Raw genomic sequence first — 25,875 nt, 5'->3', positions numbered from 1 at the left:
CAGACTCAGGCTCCCTCCCTCTACACCACCCTACTTGAAAGAAACATTAACAAATAGGGCACTATGAAAATAGCAGTGATATTTAGAAGTGATAAGGTCATATAAGAGCATTTTATTCTCTTTTTTTTTTTATCCTGAGTTCAGAATTACAGGATAGAATATATCCAAAGCCAGTATTTCAATACAAATGCTCTGCAAATTTTTATAACCAACAGTCTTCACCTCTTATGTTTAGAAAAATGAATTCTTTACTGTACTTGCTTTTGTTTTTATTTAATTGTTTTGGAGTACACTTGATAATTTAATACATTCATATGATTCGTAAAGATTGAATCTGTATATTTGGGATATCCATCACCTTAAATTTGTGTCTTTTCTTTATGCTAGAAACATTCAAATTATTCTCTTCTAGCTATTTTTAAATGTACAATAGATTATTGTAAACTATAGTCACCCTACTGATTTATTGAACACTAGGTCTTATTTCTCCTATCAAATCACATATTTGTATAATTAATCAATTTTTCTAAGTTTATTATTATTATTATCCATTAGGTTTATATTTAGGAAAAAACAATGATTATTTTTAGAGAAACAAACATTTAAAGACATGTTAAATTACACATATTTATTAAATGTGGCCACTAAATATTATTGGTGCCTTATTTCATTAATGAAAATAAATATGCAAAAATTTTAATAAAAATTTATGTTTTACAGAGGACTGTGATATATCATATGCCTGGATAATTTGAAGACCATTGAATTAAAGTGAGATAGAAGAAGGCATACTGAACTTGGAGTCAGGACGACTAAGATTTGAATCCTGTTTCTGCAACTTATAATCCACGTGGCTTTAGACTTAATGGTATTTCCAAACTCAGGTTCCTAAGCTATAAAATAATAGCAACCTCACCAGGGTGAGTAGGAGACTTAGAGAGCTCCACATATTACCTGGCATAAGGAAAACTCTAAAAAGTTGAGTTTTCTTCCTACTTCTCTGTCTGAAGGATAATGGGAATAGATCCCTGCTATAAAGCCTAGTTTATATCGGGAAACAATGGCACAACTCACACAAGTAGGGCAACTGCGACTCTCCTAAAGTGGGGAAACATTTTTTTAATTAAAAGTTCAAATAAACAGAGGAATATTTGGAGAATTTGAAATAATCCTAAAAGATGGGGAAAAATTTCAACTGGGTGGAAAACGATGAAACAACAGATGCTGATGAGGAATGGTATTCAAAGTGAGAAATGAATTCATTCATTTATTCATACATCCATTTATTTAGGAAATATTTGGGTGCCTACCATGAAGCAGGCATAGTTTTAGGTAATGGAATTGCCGAGGTGAAGTTAACAGAGAAAGTCCTCATTGTCATATATTCAGTGAGGCTTGTAGTAAGATTCAATAGTAAGAGTGAAATTAATTCATTTATACAACAGGTGAACTCTTGAATCTTTTTGGCTGGAGAAGACAACATGGGAACTTTACAAAATCCGTAAGTGTCAAGAAGTGACACAAATTAGTGTCATAAGCATCCAGCTGCTAATTACTGTTAAGCTTCTACAGAAAATTCCCTAAAATGGTTCAACTCTACTCATTAAATCATATGTATTTAAGCACAAGCTTGCTGCAATAGATTTGGAAGAATTGTAAAAATTATAATATGTCATTTTCAGAAGATTCATACTTTTACTTTGTTGGAGGAATACTATAGGAAATTTTAATTGTTCATAAATTTCAGTCCAAAATAGATTTTTCAAAACAGTGAATGCTGACATACACATCAACTCAGTATGAGATTGTAAAGAATGCCTTCTACCCATTTTTTCCATACCAATCCAACTTACAAAAATAGCTAAAACCTTATAATGGAGTCTTTTATAAATTTTGTTCTATAGTTTGGACTGTCTTTTAAGTTAGCCAATAGTTATAAATATCTGTCTTTTTAGGTATAAATATTTTAAAAGTAGCTTCTCAACATTCACAACACTTACTGAGGGTCCACCCTATATTAGGTACTGTGCTGAACACATTTTATACCTAAATGTCACCCAAAATATTATCGGAATATCCAAAGTCATTTTTCCAACTTATAACAGTAATACTACTGAAAATAAATACTATGTTTACAAAACATCAGATAAGTAAAAGATGATGAAGGAAAGATTAGTATTCTCATTTTTCCAGTGAGGGAGCTGAAGCTCAGAAAGTGATGTAAGATCACACAACTCAAAAGTAGGGGAAGAAAGATGCAAGCCTGAATTTTCAAATCCAGTTCTCTTTTCCAAATCATACTTCATTGCACCTAGTAGAACTATTTCCAACACTCTACATCTTCCTTTCCCAATATGCTTTTTTAGAAAATAGGGTTCATTTTTTAAAAATACAGTAACATTTATCCTATCCTTGATCAGATTCTCTAGAGGCAAATCCTGAGACAGACTCTAGTGCTCTTGATTTATTGGGGGAGTGCTTTCCAGGAAATAATGGAGAGGGAAGAAGGATAGAGCAGGGGAAGGAGCTAAGCAAGGATATTGTTTCAGATACAGGCTAGCTTCATCCTGATTTCACCACTTATTCCAGAGTGTAAATTATACCAGAGTTGGTCCCACCCTGAGGCAAGGAAGCTAGGCTTTTGTATCCCAGTATTAGACTGTTACTGGCTATGGGCTACCCCTGGGGCAGGATAGAAGCTTGGGATGAGGTGGCTTCATTCAGCCAAAGGCAATTCTCTAAAGCAGGGACTACCTTTTGGTAGTCAACATTCACAACAGCTGTGGGAGGGAGAAAAGGCTATGCAGTAGCCTACTAAAAGGATCTGAGCAGGGGACCAACAAAGACCCTCACAATTATTTTATCCTTAAAGCATATCTGAATGTTGGCACCAGGTTGGTGAATATCAACACTATGCTATATTCTTTTAAACAAAGTATGTGGCACTACCCTAGGATGAAGATGATAGATAGATAGATAGAGAGATAGACAGACAGACAGACAGACAGAAGCAAAGTATCTTCTAGAATTCACACTCAGAACTCAGAATACAAGCAGTATTTGAAAAGGGGACCCTGAGTAATAAATTTCATAAAAAGTCAATTGCCAAAGTATAATTTGCAAGGTAGATCTGGAGGCAGGTCATACTCCCTCCTTCCCTATCTTTGCACCCTCACCAACTCCTCCGTGAAGAGCTCTTTTGAAACTGACAGGGAAGCTTGGAATCATTATCAAAAACATATCCAAATCACTCTTGAGTACCATAGTGAAAAACACATCCCAATTCTGTAATCAAGGACACTCATCATTTGCTGCTAATTTTAATACCAAGTACCTCTAATGATTAATGAATTCAACAATGCTAAGTTAAAAACATGGAAATGCTTCATCCTGCTGCACAGGAGATAGTCTAAAGATTAGTATCCCCAACATACAAATGACTGTCACCACCCACAGAGACACCTCATTTGTGCTAGGTTTTCAATTATTGTGCAACTACTATCATCACTCTCCTGTGAGTTTGTGATTCAGCATTGATTACAAACTGCCCTAGGACCACATTTCCTTACAAAATTTGCATTTTCTCACACTTGAAAAAACTTAGTATCCATGATATTGGGTTAAAAATATCAATGAGACAGCTACCATTTTCTTTCTACCTATGGTCCCTTCTTGAAGAATCTGCCTTCCCCACAACATTGGCTAACCTCTGTGAGCTGTTTTTCTGCCTCTCTCCCTGTATCGGGCTGTAGGATCCTAGCTGAACCACATCATAGGTGAAGCTGAGGCAGCCATTTTTCCTCTTGAGAATCTGAGTCAAGAGAAAAAGCGTTGGGCACTCAAGCCGTGAGCTTAGAATCAGGCTTGAGACAGATATTGTCTTCCTTGAATACACAAAACAAAATGAAACAAAAATAGAAAATAAAAAACAAAAATTGTGTAAGACCTTCACAGTAAGAGTCAGAGAAACTGAGCAGAGACACAAAGAGTAGCAAAGAACAGATATAAAAAGGGCCTGGAATAATGATGCTAAAAAAAACTCACTAATTTTTCAGCTCCCAGATCTTCTCTCCCTCTCCCTACCCTTATGAAGCCTAACTTAACTCCCTGCCTTTTGGTAACTCCAATTCTTTCCAATATATGCTTTCTTTTCCTGAGTCATTTTGAGCTGATTATTGCTTCTTGCAATCCCCGACATATTGAAGGGTCAAAATAGATTTTTTCTGTTTTTTTAATATAAGCTCAGACAAAGCAAGGTGGAGAATGCAGCAACTATTTGAGAAATACCTGTTGTCTATGTATGTCAGAGATAGTGAGGGAGTTCCTTCCCAAAGATTTATTCTCTACCTCTTTCTTAACAAGTTTTGTTGGAGGTCTTAATATGCCATCTAAAAATTACAATTCCCTGCTTCTTTTGCAAACAGGGGCAGCCAGGTGATACAATTGTAGCTAAGGTATGTTCTACACTGGTCCCAGAATCCCCAACGGGATTAAGAGCCAGTTGCCAACATTTTAGATCAAGTACTCACTACTGCTTTACTTCCATTCCCTGTCTCACTTCTCCACTACCTTATCAGTGTTTCCTGGGATTACCTCCCAAATAAGGTACTTGAATCCTTATCTCAGAGTCCGCTTTTGGGGAATCCAAACTAAAACAGGTGTTAACTTCCACCAGATCACTCTTGACCGATAGGGAATGGAAGTGGAAAGCTTACTGTGTACCCTTTTGTCCCTAAGGCAGAGAATTCTGAGATCCATTGCCCAAGGCTGCTCAGGAGGCCCTGTGAGTTTCAGCCCACAGGGAACAACCTACTCCATCTGGGTTCTTGTATTGCTTATGTCTCCTTCCTTATGACATTTCCCTGGCTATTCATTTCTATTCCCTGGAATCATTTCCTAACAAATTACACTCATAGATACTTTTAACTTAGGTTTTGCTCTCAGGGAAATTCAAAGTAAGGTGATGGATAACTAGATCACTTGGCAATCTAGAAAATTTCATTTTGGAAGGAGAGATGAAGATGAAACCACCTTCACAAGAATTATAACAGTGAGATAAACCTAACCTAACTGACCTCATCTTGCTTCTAACCTCCAAGTTGCCCTTGCTCATTCCTGAGTGTAGGCCAAACTAACAATTGGAGGAATTTAGTTTGTAGTTTAACTTTAAAACAAAGAACAAACTCCTTCCTAAAACTAATGATAGGCCACAAGATCAGAATTATGGGAGGGGCCTGAATTCTGCTAAAATGTAGGTGTCATTAAATGATAACCAGCCATAGTTTCCTAGCCTGCTTTCCTGTAATTTCATGCTGGTTAGGAGTCATACAGTCAGAGATCACAAGGTCTGTCACTTTCCTAACATTACCAAATTGCTCCGATAGATAACATAACCTAAGATTGGTCTTTTGAGATGTTTTTCAGACTTTTGCATTCTGGCAACCAACTGACTCCATCTGTATCCATGACTCATGACTCAACCAGTCCTGTGGCCCCCAGCCAGACACAGATTCAGCACATAAGGACCATTCGCCCCATGATTGCATCTCCAGCCAATCAGCAGCACCCATTCCCTAGCCCCCTGCCCGTCAAATTATTCACAAAAATCCTAGCCTTTGAGTGCTTGAGGAGGTACTACTTAAAGGTTACTGTTCAAGTATTACCAGACTATCTTGCTGATTATAGAATAAATAAATGTCTCAATGTGCTTTTCTGACAGCTAAACCTTGATGAAACTGTTTAATTTCTTTGTATCACATAACATTGCACAATCTTTGTGACTTTTAGTCTGCTTCCCAAATAAAAGCATATCATCATTAAAACATAACTATTGTTATGGGATATACTTCTGCTAACAAATTAGTACAAATTTTGACAACTGTCATTTTGCTTCCTATCAGAGATAAATAAAAAAGGTCATTTGTTTTATGTTTTTATTTTGATGTTTACAATTGATCTATAAATGCATAAAATTCATAAACATAAGGAAATGCATAGAATGCATGAAAACATAAAGAACTGGTAAAATCTGGAAAATACAGGGTCTTATAAATTTCTAGAAGTTGCCTTGAAAAACTCACTGCCACCAATGTTGTGTGATGTGCTGAACAATAAATGTAAAAATGAATGTTTTAAATAACAGGGCTACTTCACAGTGAACATTTTCTAGCGCATAATAGCTAGTCCCTAATCTAAATTATTTGCTTAAGTTTAGCACATTCCCCTTAAAAACCAGATGAATGGGGCAATTCTCTATACTTTCGCTGTCCAATATGGTAACCACTAGCTATTTAATCTTATTATTAAAAATAAATGAAGTTAAAAACTCATTCCACTTGCTTGTTCCCTTGCTTGCTTAGTTACACTAGTCTCATTTTAAGTAAAGTATAGCCATACGTAGTGAGTGACTATGGTTTTGAACAGTGAGATACAGAATATTTCTATGATTGCACAATGTTCTATTAGACAACCCTCTTTATAGATATTTAGAGTCATTCCTCATTAGGATTCATTTATTTATTGATTATTTAAATTACAAACAACTAAACTGTACTTTTAAAGAGTAGAATTAATTATTTGAGATTCCACTGGTTGACTGAGAAACTCAGTTCTTCTCAGTACATTATATGGTATCTGAAGCTGTATTACTAACTTACCTTTTGTTGCTAATATGAGCCACTGCCCCCATTTCCATTAAGGTTTGGGCCTAAGATATTCTCCCAATGTTTTTATGCTTCCTAGATGTTTATCTGAAGTCAGGCAAAGGAGACCTTTGGAGTCACTAATTCCATCATCTCAAAAACCAAGCTAAGGTTAATTTCCAAACACCAAATTTCTCATTCATCCACCAGATCAGGCTCCTGAGAACCTCCTGTGTAAGAATGGGGCCAGGTCCTTGAAAATGCAAACACAGTCCCTGGGGGAGGCAAGATGCTGTGGTACAGAAGGAACAAACTGGAGACAGCAGGCCACGTCCAGAATTCAGCCACATTTTGTTTATTCTGGAAAGGATGGGCCTCACAATGTTTGAAAAATAGAAAACATTTCTAATATTAAAACCTCACACTATTAGCACTAAAATCCTTGTTTCTTTTTTCTCAAGAAAAGTGGAAATATCTGGATGCACTGGGCTTATATTACCGCTGACCAACAGCTGGCCAGGGTGGAAGCAGCTACTCCTATAGGCAAAAACCCCCGTGCTGTACGCCACACTTCTTATCATTTGTGTTGCCTCACATGATGGCCCCATGCAGGTTTCCTCCAGCATTACCTGCCTGGCTCCCAACAGGCCTGGTTTGCATTCTGGCCCCAACATTTACTGGCCAGATGGCCTTGTGCATGCTACCCAGATTCTTCAAAGGCAGGCTAACCAACCTGGGAGAGGAAACTGAATCTCTCCCAAAACAAATCAATAAAACAAAAGATTTACAAGCTCAAGGTGCTTTGTACTTTCATAAGTAGATGGGGGCAGGGTTAAGGAAGGCAGGGAAATTACTGATGGATAAAAACTGTGGGAAACATCTAATCTCATGGCTCTAAGTATTTCCCATCATTTGCCTAGACAACTATGGTTTCCATTTATCTAAATAAAGTAAGATGAATTCAGATCAAATCAAGATCATTCTTTCATTTGTTGTTTTATCAAGTATATTTATTAAAAAAGAAGTTTTAAAAGTACTTGCTTTGAACTTCAGAGAAATTTCTCTCTGCCTGCTCATGACAGAATTCACCACCTGATTGAGACAGGTAATAAGCAGTTTCTGTGAAACCACCACCTTGGTTTATTTTGCCCTGCCAACTACTGGCTCTTGATACAGGAACTGAATCTCTGGGAGCAGTTCAGAAGCTTTCTTCCTGTGTTACTGCTAGGTTAACCACAGATGGTCTTCTTTTGAAGCTCAGCAGACCCAGGATTAACTCTCAGCTCTGCTATTATAAACCATATACACCTAACCATTACTTGTTTTTCTAAGCCTCAGATTTCTTGCCTGAAAAGAGGGAAAATAATGATGTATACACTTTAATAAAATTGTTAGAAATAAATGGCATAACATGTAGAAAATACTTAGCACAGGGCCTGGAGCTCATTAAATATACAATGAATGTTAACGACTGCTTTATCATTCACAGGGAGGCCAGCATAGCCCAAAATAGCAATATGTGAGGCAGAGGCTAAGTGAATCCATAATGCTATCTCAGTTAATTGCAAGTGTGGTCAGGAATATGATCCGAGAAAGAGAAGAAATACCCTTGACATTAGGCAGCTTCTGGATTTATTTTATTTTATTAATATGGTATTCTACAGTCTAAAAGTCAGATATGCCTCAAATTCCGCAGACGGTGTGAAAACACTCTATCTATTCTGCCTTTCTATCAAAAGAATTATTAAAGTTCCATGTGCCTCAAATCCATTTCCAAAGTAGGCATGGTATAAATTTGCATATATGTGTCTCAGCCACGTATACACATGAAGTGCAATTTCAGAAAAGTACGGACTGAATATGCACTAATATTTATGAGTATCACTTAAAGTAAAATAATAATGTTTCTTAGGATACATTAATTTAATAAATAATATAAATAAGACACAAAAATGGCAAACTTATAACATTGTTTAGCTTATAAAAGATTTATAACAACAGTAATTACTTTTGACATTCTAAAAATTACATCTATTTTTATATAATGAATTCAGAGAAAGAAAGTCTCAGTATTTGCCTCTCTGCCCAAGTCAGAGAATGACAATCTAAATAATTTCCAAACGGTGTAGTAGTACAATGACCTGGAAAGATTAAGGCAACAGCTTATAGAAAAGTCCACGTGAACAGCATCGTGAGTTTGGCAGCCTTGGCTATTGCTTTATGAATCCGTTCTGTTCATGAAAATATTTCCAAATAAAAATAAGAATATAAATAATTTTATCCAAAAATGTACAATCTCATTGCAAAATTAGAGTACAAAGTCAATCAACATTTCACTTCAACTATCAAATTGTAAAAACATTTAACTGGTGATACCCAACTGATAACACCTCATTGGAGGGTAATTTGGTAATTCTTCTAAATATATTAAAAATGTATAATCTTCTGAGCCAGCAATTTTACATTTAAGTTAATAACAATAAAGGCATAGTAATTATTTATTTTTAAAGAGGAATTCCTTGCAGGTTTTGAAAACAATATAATATACATTTGAAAACTACCTAAGTTAGGAATTAGTTAAATAATCTCCAGGAGAGGCATACAGTGTAGTCATATATAGGCATTAAAATTATGGGAAAAAGTATTTTATCTAGTGGCATAGAAAAACAATTCACAATATATTAAGGAGAACAAAGCAGGTGACAAAACAGTGCCTCTTCTAGGAACCCATTTGTTATGGGCTGAATTGGGTACTCCCAAGATTCATATGTTGAAGTCCTCACTGGTGGCCTTACTGTGAAAGAGGGCCATTGCAGATACGATTGGTTAAGATGAGGTCATATTAGAGTAGAGTGGGCCCCTAGTTCAATATGACTGGTGTCATAGAAAAAGGGAAACTTCAGGCACAGTCACACATACACACACACACACACACACACACACACACACACACACACAGTATAACCATGTGAAGAAGAAAGCAGAAATCAGGACAATAGTTCTATTAGCCAAGGAATAGTTCTATTCGCCAAGGAACACCAAATATTGCCAGCAAACCTCCAGAAGCTACAGAGAGGCATGAAACAAATTCTCCCTCAGGACCCTCAAAAGGAACCAACCTTGCTGGCACTTTAATCTCAGACTTCTAGTGTCCAGAACTGTGAGATAATACATTTGTGTTGTTTAAGCTACTTACTTTGTAAGTCTGCAGCAAATTAATACATTATGTGGTTTGCCCTAGCAAACTAATACATCATTTTTGTAGACAAAAACGTCCATGAACATAAAAGATATCTAAAAGTAAATTTCAAAATATTAAGGTTATCTCTCAGTGGAGGAACACTGGGTAATTTTAATTTACTAATTTTTGCTTGTTTTGAGATTGTTAATAAACATTTCACTTATGCATAAAATGGCTCTACATAGCATGTCCGAAAAAACCCTCCACCCCAAAGACAAATATTCTTATTATGTTTGGCTGCAAAGCAGACATGGGAGAGTCAAGAAGTCAGACAGATATGGTTTGAAACCCTGCCTTGGTCACTTACCACCTGTGTGACTTGAGTCAAGGTTACAAGATCTGAATGAAAGTATATAATGCAGGTAGCACAAACGTGGTACAGCCTGGCATGTAGCAAGAACTCATTAATGTATAGCCATTATAGTGAATTTCTACTATTGGGGGGCCTTCTTTTTTCTCTAAAATAAACAATTATGTTATTCCCTTCAGAAAACAGCTTCACAAATTCATGATCCCCTTGCCAAAGCCTACAGGCAGCCTGAGGCTACAGTGTGTCTGGGATGCTGATCTAGAACTTGACACTCTGGTCTAATCACTCATTCCTTGCCAACCACACCTGACTAATTTTACTGTCCCACTCAAATTCATTCCAGTTAGCCAGAACTGCTCTTTATGACTTTCCGTACAAAGAACATATGTGTGCATGTGCGTGTGTGTGTGCAGGTGCACGTTTAAGAGATAACATCTAGCGAAGCAGAAGACTCTTGTGAATTTTCCAATGCTTTCTTTCCAAACTCTTGCAGTAAAAGGATATTTGGAGGAAAAGAAGGAAAATAGCTTGTCTTAAATATTTCCTATGTGCCACTAATCTTTGCAAATGTTATTTAATGAACACAATAATTATGCCTGCTGGTTATCATTATTTCTACTCTTATAAATATGAAAGGCCCAAACAGGTTAAGTAATGTGTCCAAGGTCACATAGCTTGTAACTAATGCAGCCGACAGTCAAATCCAAGTATTTTTTCTGTTACTAAATGAGAATATAGTGAATAAAAGCAGGCACTTTTTTAAAAGCTAGCACTACAGGATGACTATAGTAAATGACAATTTATTGTGTATTTTCAAATAGCTGGAACAGATTTTGAATGTTCCCAACACAAAAGAATGACAAATGTTTGAGGTGATGGATATGCTAATTACCATGATCTGAGCATTACACACTGTATACATGTGTTGAAATATCACATTATATCCCCAAAGTATGTACAATTATTATGTGTCAATTAAAAAATTTTAAAGCACTAGCAATTTAAAATCATGCTTTGCATAATGATGTTTTGGTCAATGACCAACCACATATATGATGATGGTCCCATAAGATTATAATACTAAATTTTTACTGTACTCTTTCTATGTTTAGATGTTTAGATACATGAATACCATTGTGTTACAGCTGCCTACAGTATTTAGTACGGTCACATGTTGTACAGGTTTTTAGCCTAGGAGCAATAGGATGTACATGTAGCCTAAGTGTGTAGTAGGCTATCCCACTTAGGTTTGTGTAAGCGCACTCTATGATGTATGCACAATGATGAAATCACCTAATGACACATTTTTCTCTTAACCTATTCCTGTCATTAAGCAACATGTGTTTGTATACGCATGAGAGAGAGAGAGAAACTACAATATTTACACTTTAAATTTACCTACAGTTGCTGGTAAACATAGCCTTTTCCCACAGAACAGCTGGAGTGTAATGCCACTATCAGTTTCACACGCATTCTTTTTTTTTTCACCAATGAAGCACATGTCTTTAAAAATAAATTTCAAATTCATCTCCTGGATGAATCGTGATCACATAATAATCATGCTTTGAACTGCTTCATAAATAGAATCTGTGAATCTGACAACAAAAGTTCTTACCTAAACTCTAGTTGATGATTATGACACAGAAAACATACCTCTCCCCTATCCTCACAAACCTCCAGCTGTAGATGGACATTAAAGGTAGCCCATCAGATATTTCTCATATGGGAAAGATTTCCCAGATATCTGAGCTTTAATTTTCTGGGTTTGAGGACAGTCAACCTGTATTGAGCCCTCTCCAATAAAGTGGAGGGGAACTTTCAAACATTTAAGCTCATTTGATTTCACAGCTCTGTGTTACAGTTGTTTATTCCCATTGTATAGTTCAAGAAATTGAGAGACAGAAAGATAAAGACATTTACCCAAGGTTTCTCAGCCATTAATTTATTTGTATCATTAAAAAACACCTTTGATGTAGGTAAAATCCCTGAACAACTTGAGGTTCAATGATGTTGACCTGCCCATGGACATACACAAAGTTTGTGGATGAGACTTAGCTTGCATGGCTTCAAATCCAGTGTATTCTGAATCACAATCATAATCTCTATTCATCCAGCTACCCCCTTTTCGCATTGAAATGTCTCTCAGGATCTCTATTCTTCACTCAGATCATGGGTTTGTGCTCAGTAATTTTCTAATATCTCCCTGCCAATCTAACTCTCCAATCTTCTGAAGTCTCAACTGGAAAGATCCTGAAAAGTGTGCCAACTGTCCATCAGGTGTAAGGTGAAGCCAGTGCATAAAAGGCCAGCCAGAAAATCTCAGAGTAGACCAGATGGATGTGTGAGAACTTCCTGTTAAAGCACACAAATGCTTCCAAATAACAGATCCAAAGAATGACGACTCACACACACACACAATGGACAAAGTTCATTTACTTTTCCATCATCCATGATGGAAGCTGCCTGACTTGAATAATTTACCATACATCCAAAAGGAATTTAAGTGTTCATAATCTTACTAAATATCCATATCCTTCCTGAATTCTACAGATACTTTTCTTTGTATCTGCATGTTTCAACAACATATTTCTGAATTTGAGTTTTTTCTACAATGGATCAGTGAATAAAGATTGTTAAAAAAAAAAAAAAAAAAGATACACAAGGTCAGTAAAATTTCCTCAAGGAGTGGGAATGTTTTTGAGAAATAAAAAGATCACTGAGAAGGTATGAATGTCCTTAGTCATGAGGGCATTTAAGCTTTCCTTTGTCTGTTGGTAGCATGAGATAGCATAAAGGGAACTGAGTTAAGAATTAGACGACATGACTTTAAGAAGAAATCATGTATATCGTCCCTGCTGTTTTCAGTGGGAAATCATTTAGCTCCAAGACCTGGGAGTAATGAGTGATTACTATTAATGGAAGATAATGCAGAAAAATGGTTAAGAGCATGGAGTCTGGCATCCAATTGCCTGGGTTCAAATCCTGGCTCTCTTACATACTAGCTGTATGACTTTAGGCAAGTAGTGGGATCTCTCCAGGCCTTAATTTTCTCATATGCAAAAAGGAGTTTTTTATTAGTCTTTTGTAAAGTAACATGATATATGAAAAACATGTGCATAGCAGTTAATAAAGCACTTGTCTCTACATATTATTTTAAACATTATTTTGTTTACTTTATGATCATCTCATGCTATAGTTTGGATGTTTGTATCCTCCAAATCTCAAGTTGAAATTTGATCCCCAATTTTTGAGGTGGGGCCCAATAGGAGGTATTTGAGTCCTGGGAACAGAACCCTCCAGAATAGATTAATGCCCTCCCTAGGGGAGGGGTGTGTGAGTGAATTCTCTATTAGTTCCTGTGAGAGCTGACTATTAAAAAGAAATGGGCACCTTCTCCCCACCTTTTGCTTCCTTTCTCACCATGTGATCTCTGCACACACCAGCTCCTCTCTACCTTCTGCCATGAGTGGAAGCAGCCTGAGGCCTTCACCAGAAGTGGATAGTGACACCAGCTTTCTTGTACAGCCTGCAGAGCCATGAACCAAATAAACCCAGTTTCTTTGTAAATTATTCAGCCTCATGTATTCCTCTACAGCAACACAAAGCAGACTAAGACATCTCACAATCAACATTCTTCCAATGGAGAAATAATGAGAACCAAAAACATTATAACAATGATATAGTGAAACCCTTTATGTTTATTACAGTGCTAGAAAGTGTAGGAATGCTTCATTGTGTTTGTAGATACATCATCAACTTCAACAACCTCTTCCTCAGTTACAGTTAAAGAATCTTGGTATAGACCAGACACTGCTGGAGGTTTTACTAATATTATCTTACTTAACCATCATAACACCAAAAAGACATGACTGTTATGGTCCTCATTTGATAGTTGTGGACCTGAGGGTGAGCATAATTATGCAATCTGCTCCGTGTTCCATGGCTGAAAAGAAGAGCAAAAATTTCGGCATCAAACTGACCCCAAAATTCATGCTTTTTCAACCTCCACACCGCCTTCTACATTTTTCCAGTGGTATTTGCTCATCAACAAATTCCTACTTCTCCCCACCTCAAAGAAACAGCACCTACCACACAAGGCAATCCAGTGACTCTTCCGGGAGTAGTTTTCTGCTACATTAGTAAACACATACACATAAGAAATGAATGTAATAATTAATGTAGTCTTCTAACATCAAGGGCCAGAGCTGAATTTACCAACAAATATGTGAATAAAAATGAAGTATACATGGGTTTGAGGATTTACATTTTTATTCACAAATCGTCTTAGGCAAAACCTAATCATTTCTTTAAAAGGAGGTTTTCAACAAATGGACAAGATCGCACAAGCTAGTGGAGGCCCATGTGCTGAAGAGCCAAAGGTGTACCTCTTTGGATAATATTATCAGTGTGGATCCACTCAGCTATCCCCTAATCAGAGAGCATTCCAAGAATACTGATGCCAACATCTCGAAGGTATAACATCTTGAGAAAATTACCAGTGCTACTTCAATAAAAGAAGTACTGGTTTAAAAATCATTTACTTTTAAACCAGACATGTACACTTCTCACTGGGTCTGTCCTGTTATGACTTAAAGGATCATCACGATCACTGCTTCAGCTGAAAGAACAGGCAAAAGGCAATGTTTTGAATATCATGACCCTTTTTATTCAGGCCATAAGTGACAGGATAGCAGTGGGCATTTGACCTATGGCAACCAATTTGTAGACTGGCTATGGACTTGTGATATTGCCTGGGGTTGACAGTTGTGTCCGAACTAAAACAATTTTTTTGTTAGTTGAGCCAATCATATTCTTTCTGTTAGGACATTAGCTAAGAATAATGAAGAGAATAAATAGGAAACAGAAAGGGAACACAGAGAGAGGGCAGGGAGGATAGTGACAAAGACATAATAATAGTGGCACCTTTGCTAAGGCATTCTTGCTGCTCATTGACTTGAATCCAAAATATGAGACCTGAGCCTGTTTCAGTCCTTGAACTTTTATTTCTATAAAAGTTCTCCACCATTTTCATGCAGTGGGTATCCCTATAATAGCCCTGTTTCCTTGACAGTAGTGCCTATGGGACTTACTCTCCTCCATAACCAAGCTAAACAATTGTTTCCAGGGAAAGCTTCACAATTCCACTTCATAATGAAGATGATTAAGGGGAATTTACATCTTATCCAATGTGTTACAAACAATTCATTTACTTATTCTTTGTTCCCTTCCTTCCCTCCTCCTTCTCTCATTTTCTTAACCAATACTTACTAAGCACCTACTGCCTAGATGTTTTGGTGGAGTTTGAGAATGTCCCTGAAGTTGGTCTTACTGTGTGTTAAGCACTGTGTTAGAAACATAAAATGCTGATGGGCAGGACAAACAAGATCTCTGCTCTCACATTGCATTTACTCTGGTTGAGTAGCTAGAATGAAAAGTCATTAAAAAGTGTGGTCTGGGAGCCATCAGAAGGCTGACCTTATCTAAGAAGACCTCCCTAGACAGTGATATCCACATTGACACTGAAGGGAGAAGAGGAATTCATCAACTAAAAAGCATTGAGCAAAAAGGAGAGGGAGCATTCTGGGCAGTGGAAGTGGCATGCACGAAAGTTCATGAGAACAGCAAGAAACCATCATCAGGCCCCCAAAACATCAAGAAATGTGAAATGTGTACAGAGCAAGAAAATTGTCTCTTGGTATGAGAGTTAAAAGGGTGAGGATGGACCACATTCCCCTATCCTAAGGAACTTTCCCAGTAAAGTTTGTATGATTCACTACATTCAACTGGCAGCATAATTCTTTCTTGTAGGCTTCAAAGAGACCAAAGAGACTGGCATGGAAGATAGAGTGTGGTAAGTGGTTGGAAAGACTTAGTACCTCAGGGAACAGAGATCAAGTTCTTACACCTCACATCTCACCCTGTGCTCTATCCAGTAACTATATTATGCTGCCCAGAGTCATTTAGGTTGGAAGAAGGTATTTCTTTATCATCACCATCATCATGGTCACAATTATCATTTACTTTAGAAGGATACTTAATAGTTTGCTAAACACTTTTTCGTGCTTGATCTCACTTAAAATTTTCAACACTATAGGCAGGAGATATTGTCCCCAGTTTTCAGGTTAGGAAACTGAGGTCTTTAAAGGAGCCTAAGCTAATACATTGAACAGGAATAATAACAAATACAACAAAAGTCAAATACATCCCCACAGAAGATGAAGACTCAAAGGAAGACCATGGTTCTGTGCACATACTCCTTAGAGATTTTCTCCTTATCTTCTACTAGCACATGACTGTTTTTCTTCTGTCCCCATACCTCAGTCAGTGAGAGATGTGGGTCCTCCGGGGAACAGAGAACTAAGGATCGTGTTTCTACTTCAGCATAACTCTAGGGTTTTCTCCATGTTTCTATGGGGGAACTCCCAAGGGCCCGGAGCACCTGCGCATTACAATGTGGTTAGTAAGTGCCTTTATCTGACCCTATAAGGACCCTTAGCTACATCCTGGAGAATTCAGTTGGGTCCACTGTGTCTCTTTCAAATGTAGGAAATTGTCTATGGATTGTTATTTGAGAAAGACCAGGAAAAGTATCTCTCCACACCTCAAGGATAAACCCCTGAAGGCCAAGTGCTTGCAATTCTTCCATTAGACTTTCTCCTTTAGGTTCAACACTGACCTCGCTGGAATTTTCTTTGAAATGTGAATATTCCAAGGAGCAAGTGCCTGAAGAGACATTCATGCTATGGTAAAAATAGTCTTGCCAGTGTGAGGGCCCTCCACAGTGAAGGATAGAGATAGAGGGGCTAAAAAGAGGTATGAGCAAGTTCGAATTCAAATTTCTACCTCAGAGTTTTGCCAAGACTTTAACTTGCAAAAAGTTATCTGTAATGTCCTAAATTCTCCTTTGATGAATTTCTACTTTCTCCCTTTTTATCACCGTCATAACGGCTAGCATCGTTATCATCATCACCTTCATAATCATTTACTGAGCACTTATCACAGTGTAGGTACTATGCAAGGCACCTTACTTGGATAGATCATTTAATCATGATAGCAACACTTTGAAGTAGGAACTATTATTAGCCCTGTGTTATAGATGAGGAAAATGAAACCTAGTATATTTAACTTGCCCAAGGTAACGAAGCTAGTAAAAAATAAAATCTGAATTCAAATCCACAAGAAGCATTCCTAACCCTTTTCTCTTTTTTTCTATACTTGTGAGGCCAAATACCAATTGTCTTAATACACTCAGGAAAGCATTAAGAGATGAATCCATCAGCACACTGGGGAGCTGCTTGTTTGTTGTGCACTTATTGATTCGTACTCCAATTGCACATGATTTTTGTCACCTATTGAGAGGCTAGAAGGTTGTAATTAAACCCACATTAATATAGCTTTAAATTACATCAAACCGTCAATGGTGGATTGCTGCTCACAATTTAAATAACTTTTATGTAAGAATTCCCTGTCTTGTTTATACATAAGAAGAAAATGAGTTCTCTGACTTATGCACGCATTTTTTTTTAACAAAAGAGAAAAAGAAGATAAAAATGAGATTAAATTATTGGCTTTATAATCAAAGTCTTTTTCTACATATTTAAAATGAAAAGTACTGGTTTTTAATTGGAATCTACTCTACCTTGGTTAGTTAATAACTAACAGAAAATAAAGCCAAATATAAAAGACCATTCATCTCTAAATACAAATGTTCCTTGGCATTTTCAGAAAAGACCTCAAATATGTAAGTTGATGACTGAGATAAACACTGTAAAATAGGATAACATCTGTTTCTTAAAGCTTCTTTGAGGATCAGGGGTAAGATACGGCAAGTGCTTGCCACATTGGAAGAAGCAGAAGAATGTAGCATTTAAGAGAATGAAGTTGGGAGTGAGGCTGCTCAAATCTTGACTTTGCCATTTCCTACAATTTTTGTCCCTGATGAGTTGGTTAACATCTTTGAGCCTCCTGGTGGAACGGGAATGTTAAAGTTACACAGCTTCAACACAATGATGTAAGAAAAACACAGTAATGTAGTCCCCCATATGATGCCTGCATGCATGACGAAGGTAGCTATTATTACTTCTCTCATTAGGCGTTTAAAATGGTGGCTATTATAAAATTGTATTTATTATATGTTATGACGACACATTTCACTTTGTTGTTATCCATAGCATAATTTATAAATGTTATTAATATTAAGAAAGCAGTATGATATTTACTTGAAAAACATGGCTTAGAATTAAATTCAGGAATGATGACTATATAAAAGCTAGCGCCTCCATTTAAATCAAGTAGACCTATACCTCACATATCAGACATGCTGCATCCTTGGATTCACTAGCCTCCTTGGTTAGGCAGGGAGGTAGACTGGAAAAGGCGAACGGTGATGTGAAACCCAGGGTTACAACAGAAATGGTATTGCAAAATTAGGGATAAATGTCAAAAATAGCGATTAGAAGAATTAGGCAAATTGAGTCAGCAGTTTATTCCATAGGCACAGAATCTAGGGCTGCAGCATTGTGTTGGAGAACTATGCAAGCCACACAAATATTGTTTTGACGAGTTTCAGTCCTTTTGATGACCTTAAGTCTGCACCAATGTGGTCCTAAACAATATGGATGTGTGGATTCCTCCACTTTTCATTTTACATAAATCCACAGGTACAAATTCAGTGCACTGTATATAGTAAAGAAAGAATGTACTAACATAATTTTTTAAAAGGAAAGGGAAAAAGGAGACCAAAGGTCAACTGGCAAAATACTGAAGTAGCAAAATAAGAATTACCTGTAGGCCGGGCGCGGTGGCTCACGCCTGTAATCCCAGCACTTTGGGAGGCCAAGGTGGGCGGATCACGAGGTCAGGAGATCGAGACCATCCTGGCTAACACGGTGAAACCGTCTCTACTAAAAATACAAAAAATTAGCCGGGAGTGGTGGCGGGCGCCTGTAGTCCCAGCTACTCGGGAGGCTGAGGCAGGAGAATGGCGTGAACCCGGGAGGCGGAGCTTGCAGTGAGCCGAGATCGCACCACTGCACTCCAGCCTGTGAGACAGAGTGAGACTCCATCTCAAAAAAAAAAAAAAAGAATTATCTGTGGAAAGACTATACCAACTTAGTTTTTCAGAGTAGTCTGAAAATGGGGTAAGTTTAATATATATATTTTGCCATTTCCAAATGATAGTTTAAGAAGTTTGTGGGACCTGTTTTATCACTGCGCTCTAGCCTGGGTGACAGAGTGAGGCTCCGTCTCAAAAAAAAAAAAAAAAAAAAAAAAGAATTATCTGTGGAAGACAGGACTATACCAACTTAGTTTTTCAGAGTGGTCTGAAAATGGGGTAAGTTTAATATATATTTTGTCATTTCCAAATGATGGCTTAAGAGATTTTCTGGACCTATTTTATCATCAGGGAATAAATGAAAAAGACCACCAGAGTCAGGGCTATGTCCTAACTTTTCCGTTTTGACCTAAAAGATAGTGAAAAGTACCCTGACCTCGTTTAAGCAGAGATTAAGGATATGGGAGTTTTGCCTGCAAGTCTTTGAAAGTGGCTAAAGCTTTCCCCTCAAGGTTTGACTTTTATGTGTTATTAAGACTTTAAATCTAGTGTATCCGTGAACCCTTCCTAAGGAAAGAACACGTAAATAAAGTGGATTTTTTCCCCAGGCTGTAAAATCCAAAAGTAGAAGATGACTTTAAAGGTAATACCAGTTCATGTGGGTAATCCATAGAAAATAATGTAAAATATGAGCAATTTTAAAGAATTTCTGGTGTGTGTGCCCAACTGCAGACAGGTGATATGCCCACAATTCTTCCTGAATACCACAGTTTACCATCAGCCTCTCCCATTCTCTACCTACTGCATCTCAAATTACACCCTTCTGAAAAAATCAATTTTAACAGTTCAGTGCTTTATATCTACACTTCCCTCTGTGTTCATACAAATTACACACATGCGCACTCACATACAAAACTGTACTTTTTATTTGTGCAAATATGGGACTCTATATATTATTTGAAATATGATTGAATAAATTATCTATATGTTTATTAAAAGGATAAATATTGGTTTTTCCATTTAGCAATTTTATCAAATACAAATAATAAAACTTACGTTTTCTCACTTAAGAATTTTATCAAATGCAGTGGTATATTTACCTGCAGGTCAATGCATATTAATTGAATTCTTTTTTTTTTTTTTTTTGAGACAATGTCTCACTTTGTCGTCCAGGATGACATGCAGTGAAGTGACCACAGTTCACTGTAGCCTTGACCTCATGGGCTCAAGCGATCCTCCCACCTCAGTTTCAAAAGTAGCTGGGACTATAGGCATGCACCACAGTGCCTAATGTTTTAAATTTCTTTTCCTTTTTTACAATCTCACATTATATTTATTTGATCATAATGTGGACAAGAAAAATGTATTCCTATTCTTTTTGATACTAACAGTTTTACAGAATTTGTTTGCAGTTTCCGTCAAATAACACATAGCATATCTTTTTGATATAGAATCTCATACCCATTTAGATCCAGTACGTTCATTAGAATAATATAGTCTTCTGATTTTAAAAGCAATGATTGCTTATAGAAAAATGATATGCATCAGACATTTAGTCAGAAAAAGAAACATGAGAACATGTCTTTTATGTTTGATATCACTTAACTTACAGGATGATGTGAAAATAGTTTGGTTATAATTTTAACAAAACTAAAAGTCACTTCAACTAATGAAAAAAATCAAACACTGAAGAATCAAATATCTGCTGACTAAGCTGATATTCCTGTCAAAAGAAATGTCTTCTGTTGCACTAAATAGTAGAATTAGAAATGCAATATATGTTAAGGCATATTTTAATTAATATGCTCTAGAATTGCACAGTTTCCCTATGTTGACTAAGCTGGTCTTGAACTCCTGGGCTCAAGCAATCGTCTCATCTCAGCCTCCCAAAGAGCTGAGATTATAGGCATGAGCCACCACGCCTGGCTAATTCATTCTTTTTAATGGCAATATAATATTTCATAACATGATGAATCGTACTTTAATTATTTTCTTATAATGGACTTACTAGTAATTTCCAGTTCTTTTCACTACAGATGATGTTGCAATAAATATTCTTGAGAATATTGCTATTATCTGAATGTTTATGCCTCCCCCCAAGCTCACATGTTGAAATATAGTTCCCGAAGTGATGGTCTTAGGAGGTGGGGTCTTTGGGAGATGATTAGCTCATAAATGTGGAGCCCTCATGAATGGGATTAGTGTTCTTACAAGGGACGGATGAGATCAGAGTCCTTCCCTTCTGCTATGAGAAGATACAGCAAGAAGGCTCCATCTGTGAACCAGAAAGTAGGCCCTCACTAAACAATGAATCTGATGGCACCTTGATCTTAGACTTTCCAGTATTCAGAACTATAAGAAATAAATTTCTGTTGTGTATAAGCTATCCAGTTTATGGTGTTTTGTTATAGCAACCCCCAAAACTAAGACACATATATCTTTACATGCATGTTTATTTCCACAGCATGTATAAGCTATCCAGTTTATGGTGTTTTGTTATAGCAACCCCCAAAACTAAGACACATATATCTTTACATGCATGTTTATTTCTACAGCATGGGGAAATTGCAGCTTAAATACACTGTCGAGTTTAAAGCTGCTGTCTATTGCTTTGTAAAACTTTCACAGAAACAGGATAAACTGGGATATTTTAAGTGCTCCGTCATTACCGGTTTACAATTTTTGCTGATTACTTGCAGTTTAACCAAGCACTATGAAAGGAACCAGTGAGGGAAACAGAGACAAACAGAAGAAATGTTCCGCCATCTATAAGAAATCACATTTCCTCTCATTGTCAATATCTCCCACAGAAAAAGATACCTCAGAGTGACTCCTCAAGCCATTCTGTGCACACAGAATGTATGTTCTTTCTCTCTGTTCACTACTAGCTTTTTCAGCAACTAGTACTCTCTCTCTCCTCATGTCTCTGGCTCAGCTCTTTTAAAACGTAGCTCAACCAACTAACTTATCTGACTTTTAAAATTTGCTTTGTCCATTATTCATGTTCTCTTCCACAAATGAGAGTCTAATTACTGAGGTACAAGCAAAAAGCACTTCCTCCTTGGAGCCTTAGTATCCTAGAAGATAGAGGGGAAGGACTGCAAATAATTTAAATGTAGTACCTTAGAAACCTTTATTCTATTTCACTCTTTCTCTCTCATACACATCTGCACAGACACACACACCTCCTCAGGAGGGGGGAACTATAAAACAGTATTTTGCAGTGTGATAAATTCTTATGAATGAATAAAAATCTAGTGGAAGTTCAAAGAATGAGGTGAATCATTCAGTTTGGGATAGAGGAAAGAGGAGAAAAGGCTTCACTGAGGAGGTAACATTTAGTTGAGGTAAAAGACAAACATTTTTTTCGGCTTGGAAGGTGAGGACATTCCATACAGTGTGAATAGAAATAGCCAGGGCACTGAGGTAAAAGAGGCTTTTGAGTTTTGGAGGGATCTGGTATAGCTTAGAGTGGTGGTTCGCCAATTATAATGTGGATAAGAGTTATACACGGAGCTCATTTAAAATGCAGATTCATGGGCACCCATCTTCCCAATATTTTGATTTGGTGTCCAGAAATCTGTAATTTGAACAAGTTCATCCAGGTAACAAACACCTTTTTATACGCCAGTAGAGACTGTGTGAGGAGCAATGGCACAAAATCATGTTGCCACAGTATTGGAGTGAACACAAACTAGTATTTCAGATAAGTGAGAGTGTGAGACAATAAGAGATTATGTCAGAAAATGATGTCAGGTCTTTGAACTGGGTTTTGAGAGATAATAACTTGACAATGAAGCTATTATTTTCTTCCCTAAAAGCCACTACTTCACAGGAAATATTTATTGAATGACTGAATGAATGAATGTGGGCAGAATTCTGAGAAAGCAAACTGAAAGTTTCCAGAACTGTGAGGATTGCTTGCTCATCTAACTTGACTGTAAGGCAAACAGTTTGAGAATAGCCAGCTCTGAACCACTAATTCAAGCCTTCCAAAAGCTGTCTTTGTGTATGTAAAATTGATATACGCATGCATTTTCATTCAAGTCTACAAACAAGGTAAATGTAATTATCTTGTAGATCATCCTTGTAAACAATCATCACAGTTATGTAGCCACTGCCAGATACAAGCCCTTAGAGCTAAGATCTGGGAACACAGAACAGGCTCTTACATAATTTCCCAGCTAGTCAGTGTTAGGGCCTGTGATTAATGCTACATGACAGGCTTTGAACTTTCTATTCAGATAGGTTTGCTTGCCTTTTGGAGCTCCTAGCAAGACGAAACGTGTGACCTGCAGATTTCACTCTGAATAAGCATCATCCAGCCAACAACACTGACATGGCTCTGTGGCCCTGTGGGTAACCGTTGCTGTGCCTCACTCCTCTGCCCATACACAAATTGCAATAGGAGCGTCAGGGTGGTTTCACAGAAGTGGAATACAACTTCCTGAAGCCCAGTCGCTGAAGAAAGCCATGGCAAACAGGCTGGTGGGCTCTTCTGGGTGTAATCAGAAAAGCCCTAAGGGAGTGGCCAGAGAAAAGAAACTATAGTAGGGAAGAAAGGAGTTCTGCTCTCTACCCGCCGCCGTCTATAACAGTCTGTAACAGCTTCGCAGCATCTTTCCCTCCCTGGAGCTCCCGCGGAGCAATTGAACACGCGCTTCCAGCATCCCAGTCCCGCCGAGGAGCTGTCCCAGTTCTGACCAACTTTCTGAGCTTGGCCAAGTCTTCCCGGCTCCTCCGCTCAGCTATGGGTCTCTCCACCCATCCCCTCATCCCCGCGAAGGTCCAGGTGAGGGGCCAGAGCCCAGCGGCAGCTCCTCCAAGCGTCCCCCTCCCCCATCTCCCAAGGGGGAGGTTTCTTTCCACAGTCCCTGCTCGTCTGCAAGCGGTGAGGTGAGACGACACTTGTCTAAGCGCCTGCAAAAATGCGTCCACACTCCCGCCTCCAAGCAGAGTGCCTCAATCTTGTCCCCACCACCTTGGAACGGCACCTTAGGAGGGGGCAGGATAGAAATCTCCGGCTTGAGGGTTGAATCTCCGGCTTGGAGCAGAACGGAGCAGGGAGCACCCCATGCGACCTCTCCTCACCTGATGGTTCGCTGCCTGGCGCCCCTCCCTGTACGCACACACTGCTACTCACCAATTCCAGGGCTCGCAGGAAGGCAAGGGGCTCCTTCAGCACCCGGAAGGTGCCCGCAGAGGCCAGCTTTGGGGGAACGAGGCGGGAGAGAGAAAGCAAAGCGTGAGGAAGGGGCTGGGGGTGCCTCTCCCAAGCCGCGGCACCCCCCGCCCCCCGCCCCGCTCCCAGCCAGCCGCCCTGCCCAGTTCTGTCTCACCTGACTCACAGGGTCCATAGCTCGCCCTCGCTCGCTCTTCTCATCCACCAGTTCTTTTTAAAAAGGAAGTTCGCTTGGCACCACCGTCCTCAGGGCCAGAAGCCCCTTCGGGAGCAGCCAGAGGAGCGACACCTTGGAGCAGCCCGGCGAGGGCAGGGGGCCTCGGGGAGCCCACTCGCTAACGCTGGGCTCTGCGCTCCGGGAACCCAGAGCGTCGGGGAGGCGAGGCGAGGCGAGTCAGCGAGGGGTGGGCAGGGAAGAGCTGGGGCAGGGTAGAGACAACAGGGGAGGGGGAAACCCATGCAGCCAGGAGAAGGCTGTCATTGGCCAGCGGCGCGCCAGAGGGGAGGGCGAGGAGGTGGGCGAGGCAGGGCCCACAGGCATTGGTGCAGGCTCAGCCGTGCGCCCGGTGCCCTCTGGCTCCGGGGAAACTTTAGGTCTGTTGGTTTGGGAAAGCGGGCTTGGCACGATCAGCAAAACAGCTGTCCACCTGAAGAAGGGGTTTCCAGGTAGGAGGAAGACACCCACACCTTACATGGGACGTCTGTGTGAGTTCTGATGACTTCCGAACAGGAAAATAATAATAATGATAAATACTTAAAAATAAAAAATAACTATTTGTTGACTCTTTCATTCCTTCGAGCCTTTATAGAGCATCCTTCCTGTGGGCAGGCAGTGCTTAGGTGCTGGAGTACATCAAAAAAACAGGATAAGCATTGCCACTTCCCCCAGGGGAATCAGAAGGGGAAGCAAAACTTGCAATGTGGTCTGGACAGTGATGCAGAGCAGAGCACAGGGGCCATGGGCACAGGGCAGGGGATCCATCTTGGCCTGTGGATGCCAGGGCAGAGGACCAGGACAGAGGAAACTGCCTAGAGAGAAGAGATGGAAACAAATTAATCTTGAATGTGGGACCATGTGCCAGTGGAAAACAGATTTAGCAAGGATGAACTGGCCAAGGTGAAACATCTCATGAAAGGCTAAACAGGGAATGAAATTTAGGTACCTTTCAAACTCATTTTATTTCTGCTGAGATCTTTTGCCTGAGATCTGACCCCCAAATGAACTTCCCCACCAAACTTTTAACTCTGGGTCTCTCCTCCAAAGTTAGGCTGTTTTCTTGAAACTTAGTGAAAGGTGGTTCATGTTGTTTCCTCTTAGTGGGCTAATCTTGCTGATTATAATAAAAACAACAACAACCGAACAACTGAGTTCTTTCTATGAGCTGAAAACTGTGCTAAGGGCTTTACAAACATTACTTCATTAAATATTTACAAACCCCCATAAGT

The 25,875-nt window shown here is 38.6% G+C and overlaps 1 protein-coding gene across 1 annotated transcript in view; it reads right to left on the bottom strand.

The window, feature by feature from the left end:
- SYNPR (synaptoporin) overlaps positions 1-25,094 on the bottom strand; it is a 330,505-nt gene extending 305,411 nt beyond the window's left edge. The window contains exons 1-2 of the mRNA XM_050781255.1: positions 24,587-25,094; positions 24,391-24,456 (exon numbers count right to left, since the gene is read on the bottom strand). Of these exons, the coding sequence (XP_050637212.1) occupies positions 24,391-24,456; positions 24,587-24,604 (84 nt within the window). The 5' untranslated portion in view covers positions 24,605-25,094. The remainder of the gene's footprint in view (positions 1-24,390; positions 24,457-24,586) is intronic.
- Positions 25,095-25,875: the final 781 nt, after the last annotated feature.

The sequence above is a fragment of the Macaca thibetana genome, chromosome 2 (genome assembly GCF_024542745.1).
Source record: "Macaca thibetana thibetana isolate TM-01 chromosome 2, ASM2454274v1, whole genome shotgun sequence".
NCBI classification, from domain to species: Eukaryota; Metazoa; Chordata; class Mammalia; order Primates; family Cercopithecidae; genus Macaca; species Macaca thibetana.
The sequence above is the reverse complement of the archived record's forward strand: the minus strand, read 5'-3'. Positions and strand labels throughout refer to the sequence as shown.